General features: G+C 38.4%; 1 protein-coding gene across 2 annotated transcripts in view; it reads right to left on the reverse strand.

Annotated features, from left to right (window-relative positions):
- Positions 1-2,132: 2,132 nt before the first annotated feature.
- Positions 2,133-22,938, reverse strand: part of trim23 (tripartite motif containing 23) — a 39,759-nt gene continuing 18,953 nt past the window's right edge. Inside the window, exons 7-11 of one of the 2 annotated variants that reach the window (XM_072252612.1) lie at positions 16,867-17,001; positions 7,901-8,030; positions 6,198-6,308; positions 5,470-5,591; positions 2,133-3,803 (exon numbers count right to left, since the gene is read on the reverse strand). In XM_072252612.1, the coding sequence (XP_072108713.1) occupies positions 3,624-3,803; positions 5,470-5,591; positions 6,198-6,308; positions 7,901-8,030; positions 16,867-17,001 (678 nt within the window). In that variant the 3' untranslated portion in view covers positions 2,133-3,623. Of the gene's footprint in view, positions 3,804-5,469; positions 5,595-6,197; positions 6,309-7,900; positions 8,031-16,866; positions 17,002-22,938 lie in introns of both variants that reach the window. The other variant, XM_072252611.1, reaches the window with a different exon arrangement.

Here is a 22,938-nt window from a genome sequence, read left to right on the forward strand (position 1 = left end):
CAAACAAGGTATGTTGCTCTTATAAAGTTAAATTATGAATAGAAATAAAAATACCAGGCAAGCAGTTCAGCAAAATACCTTAATTAATACTAGTATGAAAACTACAAACTTGACTTTTTCCCCATTCCTCTACCCTACCCTTTACTGCCTCAGATGCTTTTCTAGCAAAATGGTTGATGGAAGCACTGAAATTATTCTAGCATGTTTTCACTAGAATAAATAATGAACAAGATAAATGATGAAGCAATATCAATTGCAGTTAAACAAGCTGTGAGATACTGGAATTCCCTCTTGTGAGTATTTTAAAGTGATTAATACAGAATTAAATGAAAACCTGGTTAATGCTGGGAATCTGAAAGAAAAGCAGAAAATGCTGGAAAAACTCATCCGATCAGACAGCAGCTGTAGTAGAAAAAGAATTGGGAAAGTAAAAACAAGTTTGTTTTTCATGAGGTTGAACTGAATAAAACAAATGGAATATTGTTGATTGAATGAGATCAAATTCTTAAAAACAATTGGTGGTTTTGGAGTGCAGTAATAAGTGAGGGGTAAGTGTATTTTTCATTTAAAGAATATCCTACACTTTCGTAGTCAAAACAAATTTTTTTCAGTTAAACTTATAGGCTGGATGATTTTAACTGGAGCATGTAGTAATACACAAAATATCTCAAGAGGATGCACTTTTCTAGTTGAGGGCAATTAATTTCATCCAACTGGTCTAGTGCTGTTTGAGTGCATAGGCGGCCAGGCCAAGATGGCACTGTGGGTGTGTTTTTTTTAAAAACATAATTCAGCAGCCTCTGAGTGCTGCAGACAGTGATGGGGCTTTGGTGAATAGCAACAGGTGGGTGTTTCTCCCTTTCTTAATTTACAGTAACTTCAATTACTGTAAAACTGGGCACTTAAGATTACAATCATGCTTAGAATGGAATAAATTCTCTACTCAAATTAGTCACTACTGGCAATTTAAAGTAGCATGGGAATCCATCGCAGAAGAACTTGGCCCCATTTTGATATATTAGTGGGCAACCTAGGAAACGGGCCAGTGCAGCTCTTGTATGACAGAATTGAGCAGATGGGCATTTACAATGCTGAGGATTGTAAGTAACATTTAATGAGTAGGCCACCAATAATCATTGGCTGCACAGACAGTTTTAAAGAAAAAAAAAACACTAGGCAGAGCAAACTAATCAGTAAACTCAAAAGACCTGGGGCTCAAAACCCTTTTGTGCAATTGGATCCCGGATTTCCTCACTTGTACATCCCTGTCAGTTCGGATAGGGAAAAAAATCTCTCCACAATCTCCATCACAGGAGCACCTTAGGGATGTGTGCTTAGCCCACTATTCTACTTGCTTTACACCAATGACTGTGTGGCTAAATACAGTGCCAACACCATATACAAGTTTGCTAATGATACCACTGTTGTGGGCTGTATCAAAAGTGGTGATGAATCAGCTTACAGGGGGGAGACTGAAAATTTGGTTGAATGGTGTAATAACAACCTCACTCAATGTCAACAAGACCAAGGAATTGATTGTGGACTTCAGGAGAAGGAATCCTGAGGTCCTTGATCCAGTCTTCATCGGAGGGTCAGTAACTTTAAATTCCCTAGGTGTCACCATCTCAGAGGACCTGTCCTGGACCCATCATATAAATAGGGTTGCAAGGAAAGCACGATAGTACCTCTTCTTCCTCATGAGTCTGCAGAGATTTTGCATGTTATATAAAAAAAACCTTGCCAAACCTCTATAGATGTGTGATGAAATGTGTGTTGAAAGGCAGCATTATGGCTTGGTATAGGAATACCAATACCTTTTGAGCAGAAAATCCTGCAAAAGGTAGTAGACTCAGCCTAGTACATCACGGGTAAGACCCTCCCAACCATCAAGCACATCTACATGAAACGTAGAAAAGCAGCATCTATCATCAAAGGTCTTCACCATCTAGGCCACACTCTTTTCTTGCTGCTGCCATCAGGTAGAAAGTATAAGTGCCTCAGGACCCACACCACCAGGTTCAAGAACAGTTACTACCCCTCAACCACCAGGCTGTTGAACAAAAGGAGATAACTCCACTCATTCTGCTTCTGGTGATCCCACAACCAATGGTCTCACTGCAAGGACTCTCGTTATTTCATGCTCATTATTTATTGTTCAGTTTGTTATTCATTGATCCCATTTACTATTCTATAGATTTGCTCAGTATGCTCACAGAAAAAGAATCTCAGGGTTGTATGTGGTGACATGTATGTACTCTGATAATAAACGGAACTTTGATCTAGTCTTAGGCCTCCACCTATCATATAAAAGAGGCAGAACTGTGGCATGGTCACATCAGCAGTTAATAAAAAGATAGTTTGATTCTCCTTTTTATTAAGTATTTATTAGTGACACTCTCCTATAGTTAACTAGGATTTAATGATACACAACCAAACAATAGTTTGGTTTTCAGCAATAGAATATTTTGACCTTAAAAGCACTTATTTAGCTTATACTTAAATCTCCTGGCACAGAGTAATTGAAGCTTAGACTTCATACTTATTGTGCAAGCAAGCCCATCATTCAGTCATGACAAACGTAGTGTCTTCACTTCACAATTGCCTGAAAGTGCTCCAGTCATTATTCTCCTTGTTTTGAGTTTCTGGTGTAGTGCTGACTAGAAACTGTAAATCTCACAACTCGAGTTGCACAGCTGTGTTTGATTTAACCACATGAGAAAGAGATTATCTGCACCTATGCCAGCCAAGTAAAATACAAGTGAGAAACAATGTCTTGTTCCAAAAACTTTAGTAACTTTTTAATTTGGCTTTGGCAAACTGTGTTTAGTCAATGCAAAATTAAAATATCCATGCTGTACATGTTTAAAAAGATTAGGGATTGCAATTTATTAAAAAATTCTCCATTTAATGTTGCCAACTGGCTGCAAACACACAGCCAGTAATGTGATTACCCTGGCTCCGCTCTTCAGACCTGTCACAACCCATGATTTTTTTTTAAATATACAAATACAGCTGCTGTGGGACTCAGTTGAGCAAGGAGAAGCGGCTGATTGAGATTCTCAGTTGAATATAGTTTGACAGAATAAAGTTTACTTACCAAACCTGCCTTTTAATTATGAACGTGAATTAAGTTAAGCTTGTTACTAAGCCAATAATGTTCAGGCTGCTCGTTGTGAGGCACACAGTATTCAACAGTAATAGATACGTTACAGATAAGTAGAGGCTTTTTACAGCTCAGTTTCAGAACTAGTTAATACATAATGCATAATACATAATATACAATGGTAATGTAGTGAAGACGATCAGCATTAAACATGTGTTCAAAACTTTAACAGCACTATAAAACAAAACTAGGTTCTTAAATAGTAAATGCTGCATAGAGACAACAAACTGAACCACTTAGTTACAAGCAAATTAACTGCACTTGGTAAAAGAAAACAAATGCAACAAAAATCCAATTAGTAGGACCTGCTTTCTTAATCACATTGTTTATACATTTCACATCTGTTTTACAAACTTTCTGCCCATGTATCTCACTGTGTTATTGTTCTTCAAATTTAACACAACTATTAGAGATACATGCAAAGCAACCAGGTACAGGCATAGCCTATTGTGCAGCAAATTTAAGCTACATCCAGTACACCTGCAGCCACTAAATGTCTTGAGAGCCAGTCTAATCCTTCATGTAGTCCCAAGCCACTCTGGGCATCACAGCCTTGAATATGCCAGCTGCGACCACAGCATAGTTTATACAAACTGAGTAACTGTGTAATTTCTTCTACTGTTAGTGCTCCAGTCACATCCTGTTAAATTAAAAAAAACACAAATTCTTTGAGGCAATTAAAAAAGATTTCCTTCAAAAGATTAGTCCCTTCTGTCCATCAATTCAATGTTATTTCTCAAGACATTTCCATACTGAGTATAATATTTAATGTTCAAAGACCTTGGATACACGTGAAACTCAATGAGTTCACTCAGAGGGTTACAGTTAACTCAGCTAATAGATTTTTTGAATCTTAACAGGATTGAAGGTAAAATGAACAGCAATGACCCCATGGTGTGCTTGAACTTGTTTGAAGAGTTGTATGGCAAATGTCTGCTTAACATTCTTGTTACATCTTTCTGAAGTTACATTTGTTCCTATATGCAATTGATCTTTTGCTCAAGAAATGTGCGTTCATTAACTTCAATTTTTCTGATTTCTTTATTCAGGTCTTTTGTATTTCAGAAAGTGATCAGTTGATCAAACAATAGTCTAAAATGTAATACATAACAAAAAATAGAAGCTGGAGTAGGCTGAATGCCAGATCATGGTGGCACTGTTGGTTGTTAAGGTCCAGTTGGTTGCTTATCTCTACCACTTTTTTACATTAAACCCATCTCTCTCAATACCCCACATTAAAATGTATCTCTATTTTGAATAAGCCCGCCACGAAGTCTCTACGGTTCAAGTAGTGAACTTCAAAGATTCACCACTGTGTGAAGTCTCTTCTGCCCTGAATGGCTGATTCCTTATTTTGATACAAGGGCCCTGGTTTTGAATAGTGCAACCAGAGAAAACAAATTCAAAATCTACCATACTATAAAATGTTGCATCTTTCCATGAGATCATGAGATGAGTACACGCCTTGCCTGCTTAATTTCTCCTCATACAATATATACATCATCCCAGGAATCTGGTGACTCTTCACTGCACTCTCTCCATGGTAAATTTATCCTTTCTTAGGTACAGAGTCAGGCTTATAAGGCAACATTCCAGTTGTGGTTTCACCAAGTTAATGAAAAATGGTACACACAAGTGCTCAAAACCTCTTAACAATCAAGACCAATGTAACATTTGCTTCTAAGGCTGGTGAAACACAATCCTAAAATATTAAAGCAACACACATCACAGTTGCTGGTGAACACAGCAGGCCAGGCAGCATCTCTAGGAAGAGGTACAGTCAACGTTTTGGGCCAAGACCCTTCGTCAGGACTAACTGAAATTAAGAGCTAGTAAGAGATTTGAGAGGGGGAGGGCGAGATTCAAAATGATAGGAGAAGACAGGAGGGGGAGGGATGGAGCCAAGAGCTGGACAGGTGATTGGCAAAGGGGATATGAGAGGATCATGGGACAGGAGGCCCAGGGAGAAGGAAAGGGGGGGCAGAGGATGGGCAAGGGGTACAGTCAGAGGGATAGAGGGAGAAAAAGGAGAGAGAGAGAAAGAATGTGTGTATATAAATAAATAACAGATGGGGTACGAGGGAGAGGTGGGGCATTAGCAGAAGTTAGAGAAGTCAATGTTCATGCCATCAGGTTGGAAGCTACCCAGATGGAATATAAGGTGTTGTTCCTCCAACCTGAGTGTGGCTTCATCTTTACAGCAGAGGAGGCCGTGGATAGACATATCAGAATGAGAATGGGATGTGGAACTAAAATGTTTTTGACTCTTCGCCTAAAATATTAAACCAGTTTTCCAATTAACATACCTGCTTATTGGCAAAGATAAGTAGTAAAGCATCCCTTAACTCTTTTTCAGTCAACAACTTGGCCAATTCACTGTGTGCCTCCATTAGTCGGTCCCTGTTGCTGCTATCAATCACAAATACAACTGCTGCAGGAATAAAAAGAATATTTGTACTGTAGTATTTGAAGAATCAAATAAAATACTGTAGTATTTTAACCCAAAATGTTACTAAAGTCACCTTCCAGTAGAGTTGATGATTTAACAACCATTTTTTAAAAATTGTTTTTGCTCTCTATCGAATCTTTCTATTTTATTTGTTGACATATTTAAAGTTAATTAAATATTTTAAACTCTTGCATATCCTATTAAGGAATATTCAGTCCGACTGTTTAGGAGAGCCAAATTACTGTGTGAGCAGCTAAACGTCAAAAATCTCACACAGGGTGATGTGCAAATCAATCCAGTTACTGTTAATAGCCACTCAAGACCATGGAAAATATTTGGCAGTTAATTTATAAAGCAAGCCCTATTCATCTGGTGACTTAAAACTGGGCCAAAAGGTTTTGTTAGCAAAATCAAATTCACTTCAGTGCAATAAAACCTAATAATAAAGAAAAAAAAATTGTAAATGGGACAGGCAGTAAAATTAAGTAGTCACTACCAGTACCAAGCACAACATTGGGATGATGCCAGTATCCCAGAATTGCACAATTATTCAGAAAGTACTAAATTATAATATTCAACACTAACCTTGTGTATTGAGGTAATAATGCTTCCAGAGTGGTCTCAGTTTATGTTTGCCTCCTACATCCCAGATAGTAAACTTGAGATTTTTATATTCCACTGTTTCCACATTAAAACCTGCATGCAGGGGGGAAAAGAACTAATTTCACAATTTGTCTCAATTAAAGTATTAGAAAACTTACATTAATTTGGAAGGATGTAGGCTGACAAGTAAGAAATGAAAGGAAAATAATACACAGACTTTCTGCTTATGCAACTTCCGGACAAAGAACCTGACAGGTATAGTCAATCAATATTTGTCATCTTTAACTACAATGCAACCCTAATCTTAGCATTTAAGGATTTTTTGGCTATATTTTTAAAAAAATATGCTGATATTCAGATTAGATGATAGCATGACATTAATGTTCACTCAATGTTTGGAAATTAGTGCCCACTCTCCTAGTCTCAAATTGTATCCTCCCTGGCTAGCAGAAGGTTGAAAACATTTTTTTTCCCCCACAGTGATTCCATCTGCCTTTCTGCATCGTCTGTAAAAGTCACTTGACTATATCGTTGTATCACTTCATGCAGATAAAGCAATCTCATCCATGAGATCATTAGCTGTAAACTTCTAGGAGACCCCATCTCACACCTTTATTAATTTAAATTTATCTATATTTTGCTACCTTTTAACTTAAAGTAGGTCCGATTTAAGCATTAAAATTTCAGTTACAATTTCAGTTTCTTCTACCTTACAATGCTCAGAGATACCCATGTTCCTCCAATACTTGAGCAAAAATAAACTTGGAGGAACTGAGCAGGTCAAGCAGCATCTGTGAAGGCAAAATGAGAGTCAGTATTTCCAATTGAGACTCCGCTTTGAGATTGAGTGTTAAAGGGAGAAAGCCAGTTTAAAGAGGGTAAAGAGGCCAGGCAGGTTGGTGGGCAGATAGAGCCAGGTGTGGGAGGAAGGGATAAAGATCACAACTGAGGCTGAAAGGTTATTCGTGGAGACAACAGAGGGCTGCAGATTAAATCAGACAACAGAGGAACGTGATGTAGACAGTAGACCAAAACAGGTTGAGAAGTGGTAAGTGACAGTAGGCTAGAAGTTTTTGGAAGGGGTGTGTCTGAGAGGACCTGGATCAGAAGGAGAAGGAAAGGAATGGAGAAGACGTGGGCTATATGATATACAAGAATTCGCCTCATTGGACTGAATCCATGATTTGCATCCCGGTAGTCTGCATTAATGCATCTCCCAGTCTTTCATTCCCCTTCCTCCCCACCTGGATCCAACTATTACTTGCCAACTGCTGTCTCATTACTGTACTGGTCACCTCCACTTTACACTTTTCGTCCTGATGTAGGGTCTTGACCCAAAATATCAACTATCCCTTTGCCTCCACAGATGCTGCCTGACTTGCTCAGTTTCTCAGTTTTATTTTTGCTCCAGATTTCAACATCTGCAGTGTCCAGAATGTTTCTTCCAAATCTTACTTCCTGCACATCTCCAAGAGTTGCATCAATGGTTAAAATTTTTAACTGCTGAAGCACTAAGATCTGGAATTCTTCCAATTTTTTTGTTATTAATATGCCCAAATATTACTTATCCACTTTAAGGGCAAAATTTGCTAGTTAACAGTTAATGTTATTCTATATTAAAAATGCTGTACAAATACAATTTTATGTTATTAACACAATCAGCTCTCTGATTGAATGCAATTTACCTATTGTAGGAATAGGCTGCATAAACTCATCCTGTTTCAATTTAAAAAGAATAGTTGTTTTGCCTGCTCCATCCAGTCCTAAAGTAACTACACGTATCTCCATTTTGGGTCCAATATGAACACGGTTATCCTATCAAGAAAAAAAAAGTGAAATTTGAATTTAGTTTTTAGTATTAAAAATCTGATAAATTTCTAAGTCAAATTTTTCATCAACTGTTATAATACAGGATTCTGCACTGCAGCCACAGCTTTATGACATCAACTGATCCAAGTCCTGGCCTACCCTTACAACAGCCACAGATGCTACCTAGCCTACTGAGTTGTTCCCCTGTCTTTTGTTTTTATATCACACACTGTTAGAAAACCTTTCACATGTAACTTATTTCACACAAGATGTTTCTTCTGATAATGTTACTTTGCACAACTCCAAATAAAACCCCATAATTGTATGTAGCAAATTCTCAAATAAAAGTGATTTTTCCCAGAACTTTATTGTATTCACATGTGACAGACCTCTGGCAATGTCAATACTCCTGTTCAGTCCTGAGGAATGTTAGTTACTCAGTTTCCACCTACAGCAGCATGATAAAGGGAATTCCAAATTGCTGATAGGCAAGCAATAAAGATCAATATAATACATTTTTTTAGGATTCATTCTCCAAGAGTAACAAGATCCCCGAGTACCAACATCTTTTAATCTCTTGCTACTTAAAAACATCCACCTTTATTCTTTTTCTACCAAAGTGGATGACTCATTTTTCTCTTACATTTGTCATGACTTTGCCCATTTCACTTAGTCCAGCGGTCCCCAAGTACCGGGCCGCAAAGCATGCGCTACCGGGCCGTGAGGAAACGATATGAGTCAGCTGCACCTTTCCTCATGCCCTGTCACGCCCACCATTGAACTTGAAAACATAGAGTTGCCAACTGTCCCATATTTGCTGGAACATCCCGTATATTGGGCTAAATTGGTTTGTCCTATACGGGACCGCCCTTGTCCCGTATTTCCCCTGCTAAGGTAGAGTGTTCCTATGAAAGCTTTCGTGCCGAAATGGCGTGAAGCGAAGAAGCAATCACCATTAATTTATATAGGAACAATTTTTGAGCGTTCCCAGACCCAGAAAATAACCTAACAAATCATACCAACTAACACATAAAACCCAAAATAAATAACACTAACATAGTAAAAGCAGGAATGATATGATAAATGCACAGCCTATATAAAGTAGAAATAATGTATGTACAGTATAGTTGGGAACATGAAGGCAAAACCGATTTGTGGGGGGAAAAAATCGGCATGTATGCACATGCGCACACAGGTGCCTGCACAAGGCTTCATGGTCATGGTAGTCTTTTCAGGGGTAAAGTGTCCCGGGATTTGACTGCTACTTTTGTCCCTTATTTGGGAGTGAGAAGGTCAGCAACCCCAACTGTACAAGACATGTTGAGGTGAGTTTAACCCTACTTGAACACCAACCCCCCCACCCCCGCCGGGTTCGCAAGAATATTGTCAATATTAAACTGGTCCGCAGTGCAAAAAAGGTTGGGGACCCCTGACTTAGTCTGTCTACATCCCTCTGAAGCCTTTTTGCATCCTCTCCACAGCACAGACTGCCACCTGGCTTTATATCAAAGTGGGATACATTTTGTTTCCCTCATCCAGATTATAGACATATATTATGAAGTCCCAGCATGGATTCTTGCAGCAGCTGATCACTTGAAAATGACCCATTTATCCCAGGTTTCTGTCCATTAACCAAACATCAATCCATGCCAATATACAACTCCAAATGATTTAGTGATCTTTTGTGCAGCACCTATTCAAAGGCCACCTGAGATACCAAGCAGTACATGTACCGGTTCCCATTTATCCATTCAGCCAGATAGGTTCAACTAAACTTCAAAAGATTTATCAAACATGATTTTTCTTTCATAAATGAAAATTACAGGATTTGGCAGAATTAAGAGTGCTCTGTAACAACTTCCTCAAGATTCTAATATTGTCTCTACTACTGATGGCAGGCTAACTAGTCAGTGGTTCACCATTTTCTTTCTTCCTTCTTTCTTAACTTGTGGAGTAACATTTGCTACATTCCAATCTGTGGTAAACATTCTCAAATCTATGGAAATTAAGTTCTAACCTTCCATTCTGGAAGTGGGACGAAGTTATAATCACAGAACTTGAAAGCTGGAAATTATACCAAATAAGTCAGGTGAAAATGAGGTTGTTATTTGGCATGAGATGGCAAATGGCAAAAATGTTGCCACTTAGTGAACAGAATCTTGCACGACAGGCACAACTAAGATTTTAAAAAGGTTGTATTCAAAATCAAGTCACTCAGCCTTTGTTAAAATTAATTGAGACTTCTGATAAAAAAATTCAAAAAAGCTGCTAAATCTTTTCCAAAATTACTTTTATCTCTTTATACCTCACTTCTTACTACTACTATGCTGCTCTACATCAAGCTTTTCATTTAATTTTTTTCTGAGAATCAATGCTATTGTCTGACCAGTATATGTTCCTTAAGTGCCTTCTAATTTAAGATAATTTCAGTTTTCTTTTTGTTTGGTAGTACCTCTGAAATGCAAACTACTTGAGTTAATTCCTATTCTTTGGGTTCTGATGTGATAGCCAGGGCCAATATGATAGGCAGGTGGTAATATGAAGTATGATATTCTTTTAGTCACATGCTCTCCAGAGATTTGACATTCTCTATGGCATTCACAGAACATGGAAATCTACAGCAGAGAAACAGGCCCTTCATTCCACCAAGTCTGTGCAACCACAATAAATCTATCCGCCTGCACATGGCTCGTATTTCTCTATTCCCCACCTGCCCATGTGTCCAAATGTCTCTTAAATATAGCTATCATATTTGCTTCTACCAACTTCCCTGCAGGGCGTTCCAGGAACCTACCACTCTAAAACGAAACTTGGTCTTCAAAATCTCCTTTAGATTTTTGTTTTCTCATCTTAAACCTCTGCCTTGGATTGCTGTCTCTGCCCCATACACCAATCCCCACCTCCACCCAACCTCGTTCTATCTTTCATCTTCCAGCCTCTGTCTCACTTGGCTTTCTTCCCTCTACACTCTTGGTCTTGATGCAAGGGCTTCAACCCAAAATTCCGACACCTCTTTGCCTCTAATAGATACTGCTTGGCAAAATGAATTCTTTCAGTGTATCTTATGCTACAAATTCCAGCATCTGCCATCTCTTACTCTCTGCCCTCTAATATTATGACAATTCTACCCTGAGGGAAAAGGTAGACCTAGCCACACACACACACACACACACACACAGACAAAATGCTGGAGGAACTCAGCAGGCCAGGCAGCATCTATGGAAAAGTAGAGCTATCTGTGCCTCAATTTTCTAAACTTGTATCACCCTTACCAATCAGACCATTACATTTTCATCCAAACCTGTAATATATATATTCCAGAAGTCACTGTAATATCCTTATTTAACACTACAGGTAACAGACTTCCATTTAGAAAAACATCCCCTTACCATGAAACCTGTCTTCTACAACCAAATGAATTTTTAAATCTAGTTTTCTTACTGATGGTCCCATGTGACTTAATCTTTTGAATCAGCCTACCACGAGGGACCTTGTCAAATGCTTTACTAAAGCCCATGTTGAAAATAACCACTGCTCTGCACTCAATCATTTTCATCCTTCTTTAAGAAAAATAAAATCTGAAATAGGATTTCCCTCTGTTCCCTTTCCGGGTTCATGGGTCGAGCCTATCGTCAATCCTCCTTGTTGCGGGTTGACTTTAGGGTTTATGGAGTCTATTATTAATTTTGTCTCCTGGAATACTAATGGTCTTAATCATCCTATTAAGAGGAAAAAAGTTTTTAAAGTGTTCCGGAGACTTAAAGCACAAATTTTATTTTTACAAGAGACCCATGTGCGGAGGGGGGACAGACTACGTTTTTTAAATTCTGGAAGGAACAACAGTTTCATTCGAACTCCAACGCTAAGATTCGAGGCGTCTCTATTTTTATAGACTCCTCAGTTACTTTTATACAACATGATATTATTTCTGATCCGAATGGTAGATTTCTACTGGTTAGTGGTCTACTATTTAATAAAAAGGTAGTTTTGGTTAATGTTTATGCTCCTAATATGGACTGTCCGGAATTTTTAAAATCATTATTCAATCAGTTCCCGAATTTGAATGAGTTTTCATTGATCTGGGGCGGAGATCTTAATACCTGTTTATCTCCAGCTTTGGACTGTTCAGCTCCTCTACGGACCTTACCTAATAAATCTGCAACTTTGATTAATTCATTCCTCTCTGATTCTGGGTCGACGGACGTTTGGCGTTTTTTGCATCCTCAGGAAAAAGATTTTTCTTTTTTTTCCACATGTTCACTATTCCTATTCAAGAATTGATTATTTCTTTATTGACTCTCATCTTATTTCTTCAGTGATTAAATGTGATTATGACTCTATAACCATTTCGGATCATGCTCCACTTAAGCTTTCTATTAAAATTCAGGCCAATACACAAAATAATAGACAATGGTGTTTTAATTCGCTGTTGCTTCAGGACTCGGACTTTGTTAACTTTATGAATGAACAGATTGATCTTTTTTTTTTACACTCAACTATAAGAGGATATTTCTGTGAACATTCTTTGGGATACTTTTAAAGCTTATATTCGTGGTCAGATTATCTCGTATTCTGCTGCTTTGAGGAAGAAGCTGAAGCAGGAGGAGTTGGTAATTGTGGACAAGATTAAGGAAATTGCTAAGAAATATGTTACAGCTCCCTCTGAGAAGTTATATAAACAAAGAACTGAACTTCAAATGGAACACAGTTTATTACTTTCATCCTCGATTGTAATCCAATTAAAGAAAACAAGAAGTGAATTTTATGTACACAGTGACAAAATTGGCAAACTGCTGGCTAATCAATTGAAGTCTAATTATGCTAAATCTCAAATTAATCAGATTTATAACCAAAATGACCGACTGATACTTGATCATGCAGGGATTAATCAAACCTTCTGTGATTTTTATTCTTCCTTATATCAATCAGAGTCTCCTCAAGACTCTAAATATATGAATGATTTTTTAGATAACCTAGACTTCCCTGAGATTTCACAGGATATGTCTTCTATGTTAGATACTCCCATTACCACTGATGAGATTAAGAATGTTATTTCCTCTATGAATTTGGGGAAAGCTCCTGGCCCTGATGGGTTTACCGTAGAATTTTATAAATGTTTTGCACCTTCATTAATCCCTTGGTTCTGTAGGGTTTTTGAAGCTTCATTAAAACTTGGGAAACTTCCCGAATCTTTCAATAGGGCATCAATCTCTCTAATATTAAAGAAGGATAAAGATCCTGCTCAATGTGCATCTTATAGACCAATATCTTTATTAAATGTTGATTCTAAAGTTTTTTCTAAGTTATTAGCAAACAGATTAGAAAAAGTACTTCCTTTTATTATTTCGGAAGACCAAACGGGTTTTATCAAAGGTCGTTACTCTTTTTATAACATTCGCACACTGTTAAATATTGTTTATACCCCCTCACAAAATGTTCCTGAGTGTGTTATCTCTTTAGATGCTGAGAAAGCTTTTGATAGAGTAGAATGGCCTTACTTATTTAAGGTGCTTGAAATGTTTAATTTTAGCTCGAAATTTATACCCTGGATCAAACTGTTATATCATTTTCCTGTGGCCTCGGTCCGTACCAACTCTCTAAGCTCACCTTTTTTCTCTCTTTTTCGAGGTACTCAACAAGGTTGTCCTCTTAGTCCTTTATTATTTGATATTGCATTAGAACCTCTTGCAATTGCCATTCGAGAATCTCCAAATATTACTGGGATAACTTGGGGCTTAAAGTCCCATAAAATATCACTCTATGCTGATGACTTACTTTTATATACTTCTAATCCTCAAAAATCCATCCCTGCTGTTTTAGAGTTATTAGCACAATTTAGTCTCTTTTCAGGTTATAAATTAAATCTTAGTAAGAGTGAACTTTTCCCAATTAATAAACAACTTCCCTTATATCATAACTTTCCATTTAAATTGATTAATAATTATTTTTCATATCTTGGGATTAAAATTACTTGTAAATACAAAGATTTATTTAAGATTAACTTTTTACCCTTAATTGACCATATTATTCAACTTTCATCTAAATGGTTTCCTTTATATTTAACTTTGATTGGTCGTATTAATGCAGTTAAAATGTTTTTTTTGCCAAAATTTCTATATATATTTCAGGCATTACCAATCTTTGTTCCAAAATTTTTTTTTGATAAAGTTGACTCAAAAATTTCTTCATTTATTTGGCAAAATAAAAACCCGAGACTGGGTAAAATACATTTACAGAAAGCTAAGAGAGATGGAGGTTTAGCATTACCTAACTTTAGATTCTATTATTGGGCAATTAATATTCGACATATGAAATTTTGGTTACTTGACCAGGATATACTATCCATTCCTAAATGGGTAGCATTGGAATTACAATCTGTTCAGGGCTATACACTTGGCTCTATTTTAGGTTCCTCTCTTCCTTTTGATTTGAAACGCCTCAAACAGGTATCTAAACCGATAGTTAAATATACCTTACGTATTTGGTTTCAATTCAGAAAATTTTTTGATCTTAACCAACTTGGGCTAGCGATTCCTATCTTAGGTAACATATTTTTTCCTCCCTCTTTTACGGATCATGCTTTTCAAATTTGGAAGACTAAGGGTCTTTCACGGTTTTTGGATTTATTTTTAGATGGTTCCCTTATGTCTTTTTAACAATTATCTAATAAATATAATTTATCAAGAATACATTTTTTTAGATATCTACAAGTTAGAAATTTCCTAAGTACTATACTTTCTTCTTTTCCAATGCTTCCTCCTACATACATTTTAGATACTATAATTAACCTTAATCCATGTCAGAAAGGTACATCGGCTATGATTTATAATATTATTATGAAACTTAGGAAAGCTCCATTTGATAAGATTAGGGTAGATTGGGAACAGGAATTGGGGTCTATCATTTCCGTGGATGACTGGGGGCAGATTTTACAATTAGTCAATACTTCCTCTATCTGTGCCAAACATTCCCTAATTCAATTTAAAGTTGTTCATAGAGCACATATGTCCAAAGATAAATTAGCTCGCTTTTATTCTCATATTAACCCTTTTTGTGATAGATGTCCAGGGTAGATAGCCTCTTTAACTCATATGTTTTGGTCTTGTCCTACTCTGGAAACTTCTTGGAGAGACATTTTTAATATTATCTCCAAGGTATTGAATATAGATATCTCTCCTCACCCTATTACTGCTATCTTTGGACTACCTAAAATTTCCAGTAATCTTTCTCCTTCAGCCCGTAGAATGATTGCATTTCTTACTTTAATGGCGAAAAGATGTATCTTACAACATTGGAAAGAGCTTAATGCTCCAACTACCTTTTTTGGTTTTCTCAGACGATATTATGCTTGAATTTGGAGAAAATTAGAAGCAATCTTTATGATTCCTCACTTAAATTTGAACAGACCTGGAGATCTTTTATTCAATATTTTCATTTAATGTAATTTTTTCTTCTCTTTTTTTGCTCCATATTTATATACGCTTCTTGTTTTTTTTTACTGTTTTTAATGGAGGTCAGGATTGAGGACGTGATCTTAAGTTTTTTAACTCTGTTTGGTTTCAAGTTAGCCCATTGCTTTGCTTTGCTTTTAGTTAGTTGCACGGTGGTTTTTTTTGGTTTTTTTTTTCCCTTTTCTCTATTGAGATAAGTATATATAAAAATTAGTATACTATTATGTTACCTTAGTATGTTATGTTTAAATTACATTGTTTGTATCATTTTTTTTGTATTAATACCTCCTGTAATTTTATTATATTCTAAGTGTATTAGTGCCTATATGGCTTACCTTTTTGTATACTTATTCAATAAAAAGATTTAAAAAGAAAAGAAAGGATTTCCCCACCCCCCCACGCACAAAACTATGCTGACTATCCATAACAAGTACATACTTTTCCAAATGCAAGTAAATCCTATCTCCCAAACTTCCATGCAAGGCTCATCAGTCTATAACCTCCTAGTTTGTCCTGTTGTCATTCCTGAACAAAGAAACAACACTGGCTGAACCAGTCCTTTGGCAGTTCAGCTACAGCAAAGGAGAATACAAAGATCTCTGTCAAAGCCTCAGCAATCTTCTATTTTGCTTTTCTCAGACCCTGGGTACTTGAGAGAATAGCCACAAGGCACTCCTGTATATCTGCCTGTTCCTCCTGGCAGTCATTCATCTAACTGGCCAAACCTGTGGTTGACCACCTCCAAAAACTCTCACTTATGATACTTCCCACATGCTATATGCGCCATAGCAAATCCACCTGTCACTCCAACTGATATATGTGGTCTGACAGGAGCTTTAGACAAACTTCCCTCCATTCAGGGGATTCTAATCTATTTTGATTGGTGAAGGGATAAGAAATCTTTCAAGGAAGTACCAAAATACCCTTGATGCAGTTATTTTGTCCTCCAAGTAACCTCTCCTGGAATACAGCATGGATTAGAGAACTTGTTCTGAAAGGCTACTGCCAGGTATGATATCAACATGGCCTGTTCATTGAAACTGGCTGAAAGCAATTAAAACCTCAGTGCTGGGGATCTTGGCCTGGAAGAAGTACCATCAGTGCTGTTTCCACAGAATCCACTGGCAGGGTCAGTGAATCAATGTCATTATTTCCATTCCAATCTAAATTATGTAAAATCGTTATCCAAATTTCATTTTGTTTTATTTACAGATGGTGTAATCTGAACTAACGTTCTTCCAACTGGCTTCTCAAGACAAATAAGTGCATCAAGGAGTATGCCAAAGAAATCATTAAGCTTTCATTTGGCTTACGCCACAAAATGAAGATACTCAAGACTAAATCACAGAGTAAACAAAAATTCAGTGAAGGAAGAGGAAAAGATACTTTACCTTTGTGAAGGTTACAGGGATACTGGCATCCACTTGGATATGGTCAGCAAGCTCAGTGAATTGTTGCTGTTGCTTCTGTAATGTTTCCAATAAACAAGTAATCTCCTGTTTAGCCATCACTACCCGACAATCATCCTAGTCAGGACAGTAAAAGGAATCGAGTCATCCTGAGTTCACTTTTGTTGGAAGAAGTTAGCCCAACATTTGTCAAGGTAAACATGGAGGAATCCATTAATTGCAGGACATGCAGAATGTCATAAGTTAATCATGCTGAGTCAACATGGCCTTGATGTAACGGAAATCACATTTCACAAATCTGCTAGAATTCTTTAAGGGTGCAACAGTAAATAATGGAGAATCTGTAGATGTAATGCGTTTGGATTAACAGAAAGCATTCAAAACAATGTCACAAAGCATTATCACACATCAGCACATGGTTGTGTGCGGGTAATATATTGGTGTGGGTAGCAGTGTAACTGATGGAAAGTAAATTTGGAGTAAATAGTTACATCTGATCTGGCAATCGATAAGTAGTGGGCTATACGGGGATCAGTGCTGGGTCTTCAAATCTTTACAATTTATATTGATAACTTGGAGTGAAGGGGCTAAATATAATATAGCCAAATCTGCATGTGATACAAAAATAGATGGGTTAACAAGTGAGGAGAAAACAAAGCAGCAGCAAAGGGACATACAGGTAGATGGGTACAGTGAGTGGACAAGAAGTTGACAAATGTGGGAAAATAGTTCAATGTGCGAAAATAGTCAAGATAGCATTGGTGAAGCACAGCAATGCTTTGTGGGAAGCTTACAAAACTTCTAAATGTACTTCCTCTGAACTACTCTCACTGCAATCTGCAGCCTGTAATTTCACTTTAAGCAACGCACATTTGAAGTGTCTTAACAAACTAGCAATTTTATCATCTTCTGAAGGACGCCATGGCCTTAACTCTCAGGAATGCAAGTACAGCACTTTTAAACGGACAAAAGTACATTGCCACGGCCAGAAGGGAGGGAGGAGACCAAGAGTGCAAGCCAGACTAAAATGTTGGGGTGTCAAATTTCCTCTAACCAGCAGCTTGCTAGCAAATGAGGGATTGCTGCAATGTCTGCTTCACAGAGACATCATTCACTCTGGACAAGTCGGTTATGTCGGTAAGACCCGAGGGCTTCTCGATTCACCAGATGGACCAGACTGCTGATTTGAAAACAGCAAAAGATGGGGGTCTGTGTGTCATGATGAACTCTTTGTCGTGCTCAAGCGTAGCCTTGTCTCAATCTTGTTCCCCTAACATGGAACATCTAATGATTAAGTGTTGTCCTTATTCTACTTTATAAGAGAGTTCTCCTCTGTAAATTTACATGCCGCCAAAGGCCGATATTGTGAGCACCATAAGTATTGAGTGCCTCGATCAGCAAACAAGACACAACCTACGCCGATGCCTTTTAAATCATTCTTGGGGATTTCAGTCAGACTTGTTTGAAGAGCTCCTTGTCCAATTATAATCAACACATCACCTGCCGCAGGAAGTGTCCCAACAATCTCGACCACTATTCAACTACGATTAGGAATACCTACCGTTCCATCACTAGAATGGGGTACCTGACCAACTGCTTGTCCTCTTTCTACCTGTATACAAGCAGAGACTAAAGCCCAAGGCCCAGAGATAAGGACAACAAAGAGGTGGTCACAGGAAGCAGAGAAGCAGCTACACGATTGCTGCGAGTCAATGGACTGGGCAGTGTTCAAGGACTCAGAGGATCTAAACAAATATGCCACGGTTGTCATGGGACTTTATAAAAACAGTCGTAGATGATTATGTCCCCACAAAATCATTTGGAGTATTCCCCAAGCAGGAGATCCACAATCTGCTGAGGGCCAGATAAGTGGTGTTCAGGTGTGGCGACAAGTAAACTACAAGAGGTCAAGGTATGACCTCTGGAAAATAATCTCACATGCAAAGTAGCAATTCTGGACCAAACTTGAATCATTGAAGTATACTCAACAGCCGTGGCAGGACTTGAATGCCATCACTTCCTACAGAGTGAAACTAAGCGACACAGGTAACAAGGTTTCACTCCCAAATGGGTTCAATGACTTTTATGCTCGCTTTGAAAATCAAATCATGGAGGTACTTTCATGAACTTCCACAGCCCCGTGATTTCAGTCTCTGGGGCTAACGCAAGACCATTCTTCAGGAAGATGAACCCAAGGAATGCATTTGGCAATACTAAAGATATGTGCTGATCAACTGGCTAGAGTGTTCACTGATAACTTTCACCTCTTACTTCGTCAGTCTGATGTACCACCTGTGTCAAGTGGGCTTCAATTATACCTGAGTGCCTAAGAACAACCTAGTAAGCTGCCTCCATGACTATTGTCCACAATACATCCATTGCAATTAAGTGCTTTAAGAGGTTGGTGATGAAACATGATCAACTCCTGCCAGAGAATCAACTTGGATCTGCTCCAATATGGGAACAGCAGATGCCATTTCATTGGCTCTTCACTCAACCCTGGAACCTCTGCACAGTGAAGACACACACATCAGGATGCTCTTCAGCGACTACAGTTCAGCATTCAATCCTATCTTCTGCTCAAAGCTAATCAATAAGCTCCAAAGCCGAGGCCTCAAAACATCCTTGTGCAGCTGGATCCTTGATTCCCTCACTTGCAGACCCCAGTCAGTTTCGTCATGGCAACACCCCCTTCACAATTACCAACAGCATAGGTGCACAAGACTGTAGTTAACACTCTGCTCTTCTCGCTTTACACTTACTGCTGTGAAGCTAAGCACAGCTCCAATGCCATACTTAAGTTTGCTGGCAAAACTATTGTCATTGTCCGAATCAAAGGTGGCGACAAATCAGCATAAAGGACGGAGAATGAAAATCTGGCTGAGTGGTGCCACCACAACACCCTCCCACTCAATGTCAGCAAGACCAAGGAACTGATTATTGACTACAGCAAGAGGAAACTGGAGGTCCATGAGCCAGTCCTCATCAGTGGATCAGGGCCAACAACTTTAAATTCCTGTGTTCTCATTTCAGAGGATTTGTACGGGGTCCAGCACACAACTGCCATTACAAAGAAAGCACGGCAGTGTCTCTACTTTCTTAGAAGTTTGTGAATTTTCAGCATGTCATCTAAAACTTTGACAAACTTCTATTGATCTACAGAGGAGAGTACATTGACTGGTTGTATCACGGCCTGCTATGGAAACACTAATGTCCTGAATAGAAAAGCCTACAAAATGTAGTGGATACAGCCCAGTCCATCACAGGTAAAGCCCTCCTCACCATCAAGCGCTGTCGCAATGAAAAGCATCCATTATCAAGCTCTCCATAGCCATCCAAGCTATGCACTCTTCTTGTTGCTGCCATCAGGCAGAGGTACAGAAGCTTATGGACCCATACCACCAGATTCAGGAACAGTTATTACCCCCTCAGCCATCACATTCTTGAACCATAGAAAAGTACAGCAGAGAAATAGACTCTTCAGCCCAATCATTCCTTGTTGAAACCATTTAAACTGCCTACTCTCATTGACCTGCTCTGGGACCACAGCCCTCCATACCCCTACCATCCAAGTAGCTATCAAAAGTTCTCTTAAATGTTGAAATTGATGTCGCATGCACCACTTGTGCTGGCAGTTGGTTCAACACTCTCATGACCCTCTGAATGAAGAAGTTTCCCCTCATATTCACCTTAAACTTCTCACCTTTCACCCTTAGGCCATGATTTCTGGTTGTAGTCCCACCCAGCCTTAGTGGAAAAAGCCTGCTTGCATTTAACCTATCAAATCCCCTCATAATTCTGTATACCTCTATCAAATCTCCTCTCAATCTTCTATGTTCTAAGGAATAAAGTCCCAACCTATTCAACCTTTCCTTATAACTCAGGTCCTCCAGACCCGGCAACATCCATATAAATTTTCTCTGTACTCCTTCAACCTTGTTTACATCTTTCCTGTAGGTAGGTGACCAAAACTGCACACAATCCTCCAAATTAGGCCTCGCCAATGTCTTACACAACTTCAACATAACATCACATCTCCTGTACTCAGTACTTTGATTTATGAAGGCCAATATGCCAAAAGCTTCCTTTACAATCCTGTCTACCTGTGACACCACTTTCAAAGAATTATGGACTTGTATTCCCAGATCCCTTTACTCTACCACACTTATCAGTGCCCTACCGTTCACTGAATAAGACTACCCTGGTTGGTCCAACCAAAGTGCAACACCTTGCTCTTGACTGCATTAAATTCCATTTGCCACATTTCAGCTGACCCAGATCCTTCAGCGAGCCATGGTAACCTTCCTCACTGTCCACTACTCCCCCAACCATGGTGTCTTCCACTTCAACCTAAGAGGATAACCCAAGACTGAACTGTTCCAATAATCCATTGATTCACTTTCAAGGACACGTCATCTCATGTTCTCGAAATTTATTATTATTATTCTTTTTTTCTTTTCTATTTGCTGTTTGTTGTTTTTTGCACCTTGGCTGTTTGTCCACCTTGTTATGTGCGGTCTTTCACTGATTCTATTGTGTTTCTTTCTATTTACTGTGAACACCTACAAGAAAATAAATCTCGGGGTTGTACATGGTGAAACACACACACTTTGATAATAAACTTACTTTGAACTTAAGAAAATATTAGGTTACCTTTGGAAGGAAGAATCAAAAATGATTTTTAAATTATTTGAACTCTGAGTAGAAAAAGTCAGCATGTAGGTATAGCAAGTAATTAAGGTGGCTTTACAACAGTGCATGGAGTTTCAATATTGAAGCACCTTTACTGGACACTGGTGAGGCTGTACAGATATTTCAGTACCAGGACCCACAGATCCCTTTTGTATTGCACCACTGTGTTTCAAACTGTAACTATTGTAGAAGACCAAACTATTTTAACAGGATTGGCTGATAAAAACCCTGATCACTATAACATAATATCTCTCTACTTTAGTTTTCTGGAGTAGTACCATGGAATCCTTGACATCAGAACAACAATTGGTCACTCTGCAACAGAGCCTTGATTGAGTTCTGAAGTCCACAAGCAGACCAGGATATTCTGACTTGTAGTGCTTCCAAGCAGCGGAGGCACAGTGGCAGACAGAGCTGCTACCTCAATGCCAGTGCTTCAGATTCAATCGGGAGCACCTGAATTGCCATTATGGAGAACACATGTCTGTGTTGTTACTGTATGGGTTTTCTCGAAGACCATCAGCATCCAACATCTCAAAGACATACAGGTTGGTACTTTAACTGGCCACTGTAAATTACTCCTAGTGTGCAAGTGAGTGGAGGAATCTGTGAGGGAGTTGAGGAGAATAAAATGGGATGATATCAATAAGTACCCAATGAATGGCATAGACTTGTTCTGCCAAAGGGTCTGTACCCATGCTGTATGACTTAAGATAATTGCTGGAATTCATAACTTTTGAAAAGCTGAATTTCTAGTCAGTATTAATATGGAAGGTTGACAATTCCTCCTTTTCCTACCTTCTCCGTGGGGGGTGGGGGTGAATGTAATATTTACCAAATTGGCATGAGAGAAAAAAAAAAGAGTACTATCCAAAAGGTCAACAGAATCCTGAGAATACTAAAGGGCAAGGACCCCAGGTTGCAACAAAACAATAAAACATCCAATGAACAGCAGTTCTGTGGTCAAAAACACCTTGTTAATGAGAGAGGCCAGAGGAGAATGGCCTGACTGGTTCAAGCCGACAGGAAGGTGACAGTAACTCAAATAGCCACACATTACAACAGTGGCATGCAGAAGAGCATTTCTAAGCACACAACACGTTGAAACATAAAGTGGATAGGCTACACTGGCTTCCACTCCTGTACCTAATAAAATAGCCACTAAGTATACATTCTGTCGTTTAAATTAAACATAACTCCAGTTCAATATTAAATAGTTTTCTTCCAGAGAGTCTGTGTCCATAAGAGGATGAAAAGGTAAACACTCTATGTCTTATTATATAATAATAATACACTGAAACTCACTTGACCGTAAGACCATAAGATATAGGAGCAAAGTAAGGCCATTTGGCCCATCAAGTC

Source organism: Mobula birostris, chromosome 3 (assembly GCF_030028105.1).
Source record: "Mobula birostris isolate sMobBir1 chromosome 3, sMobBir1.hap1, whole genome shotgun sequence".
NCBI classification, from domain to species: Eukaryota; Metazoa; Chordata; class Chondrichthyes; order Myliobatiformes; family Myliobatidae; genus Mobula; species Mobula birostris.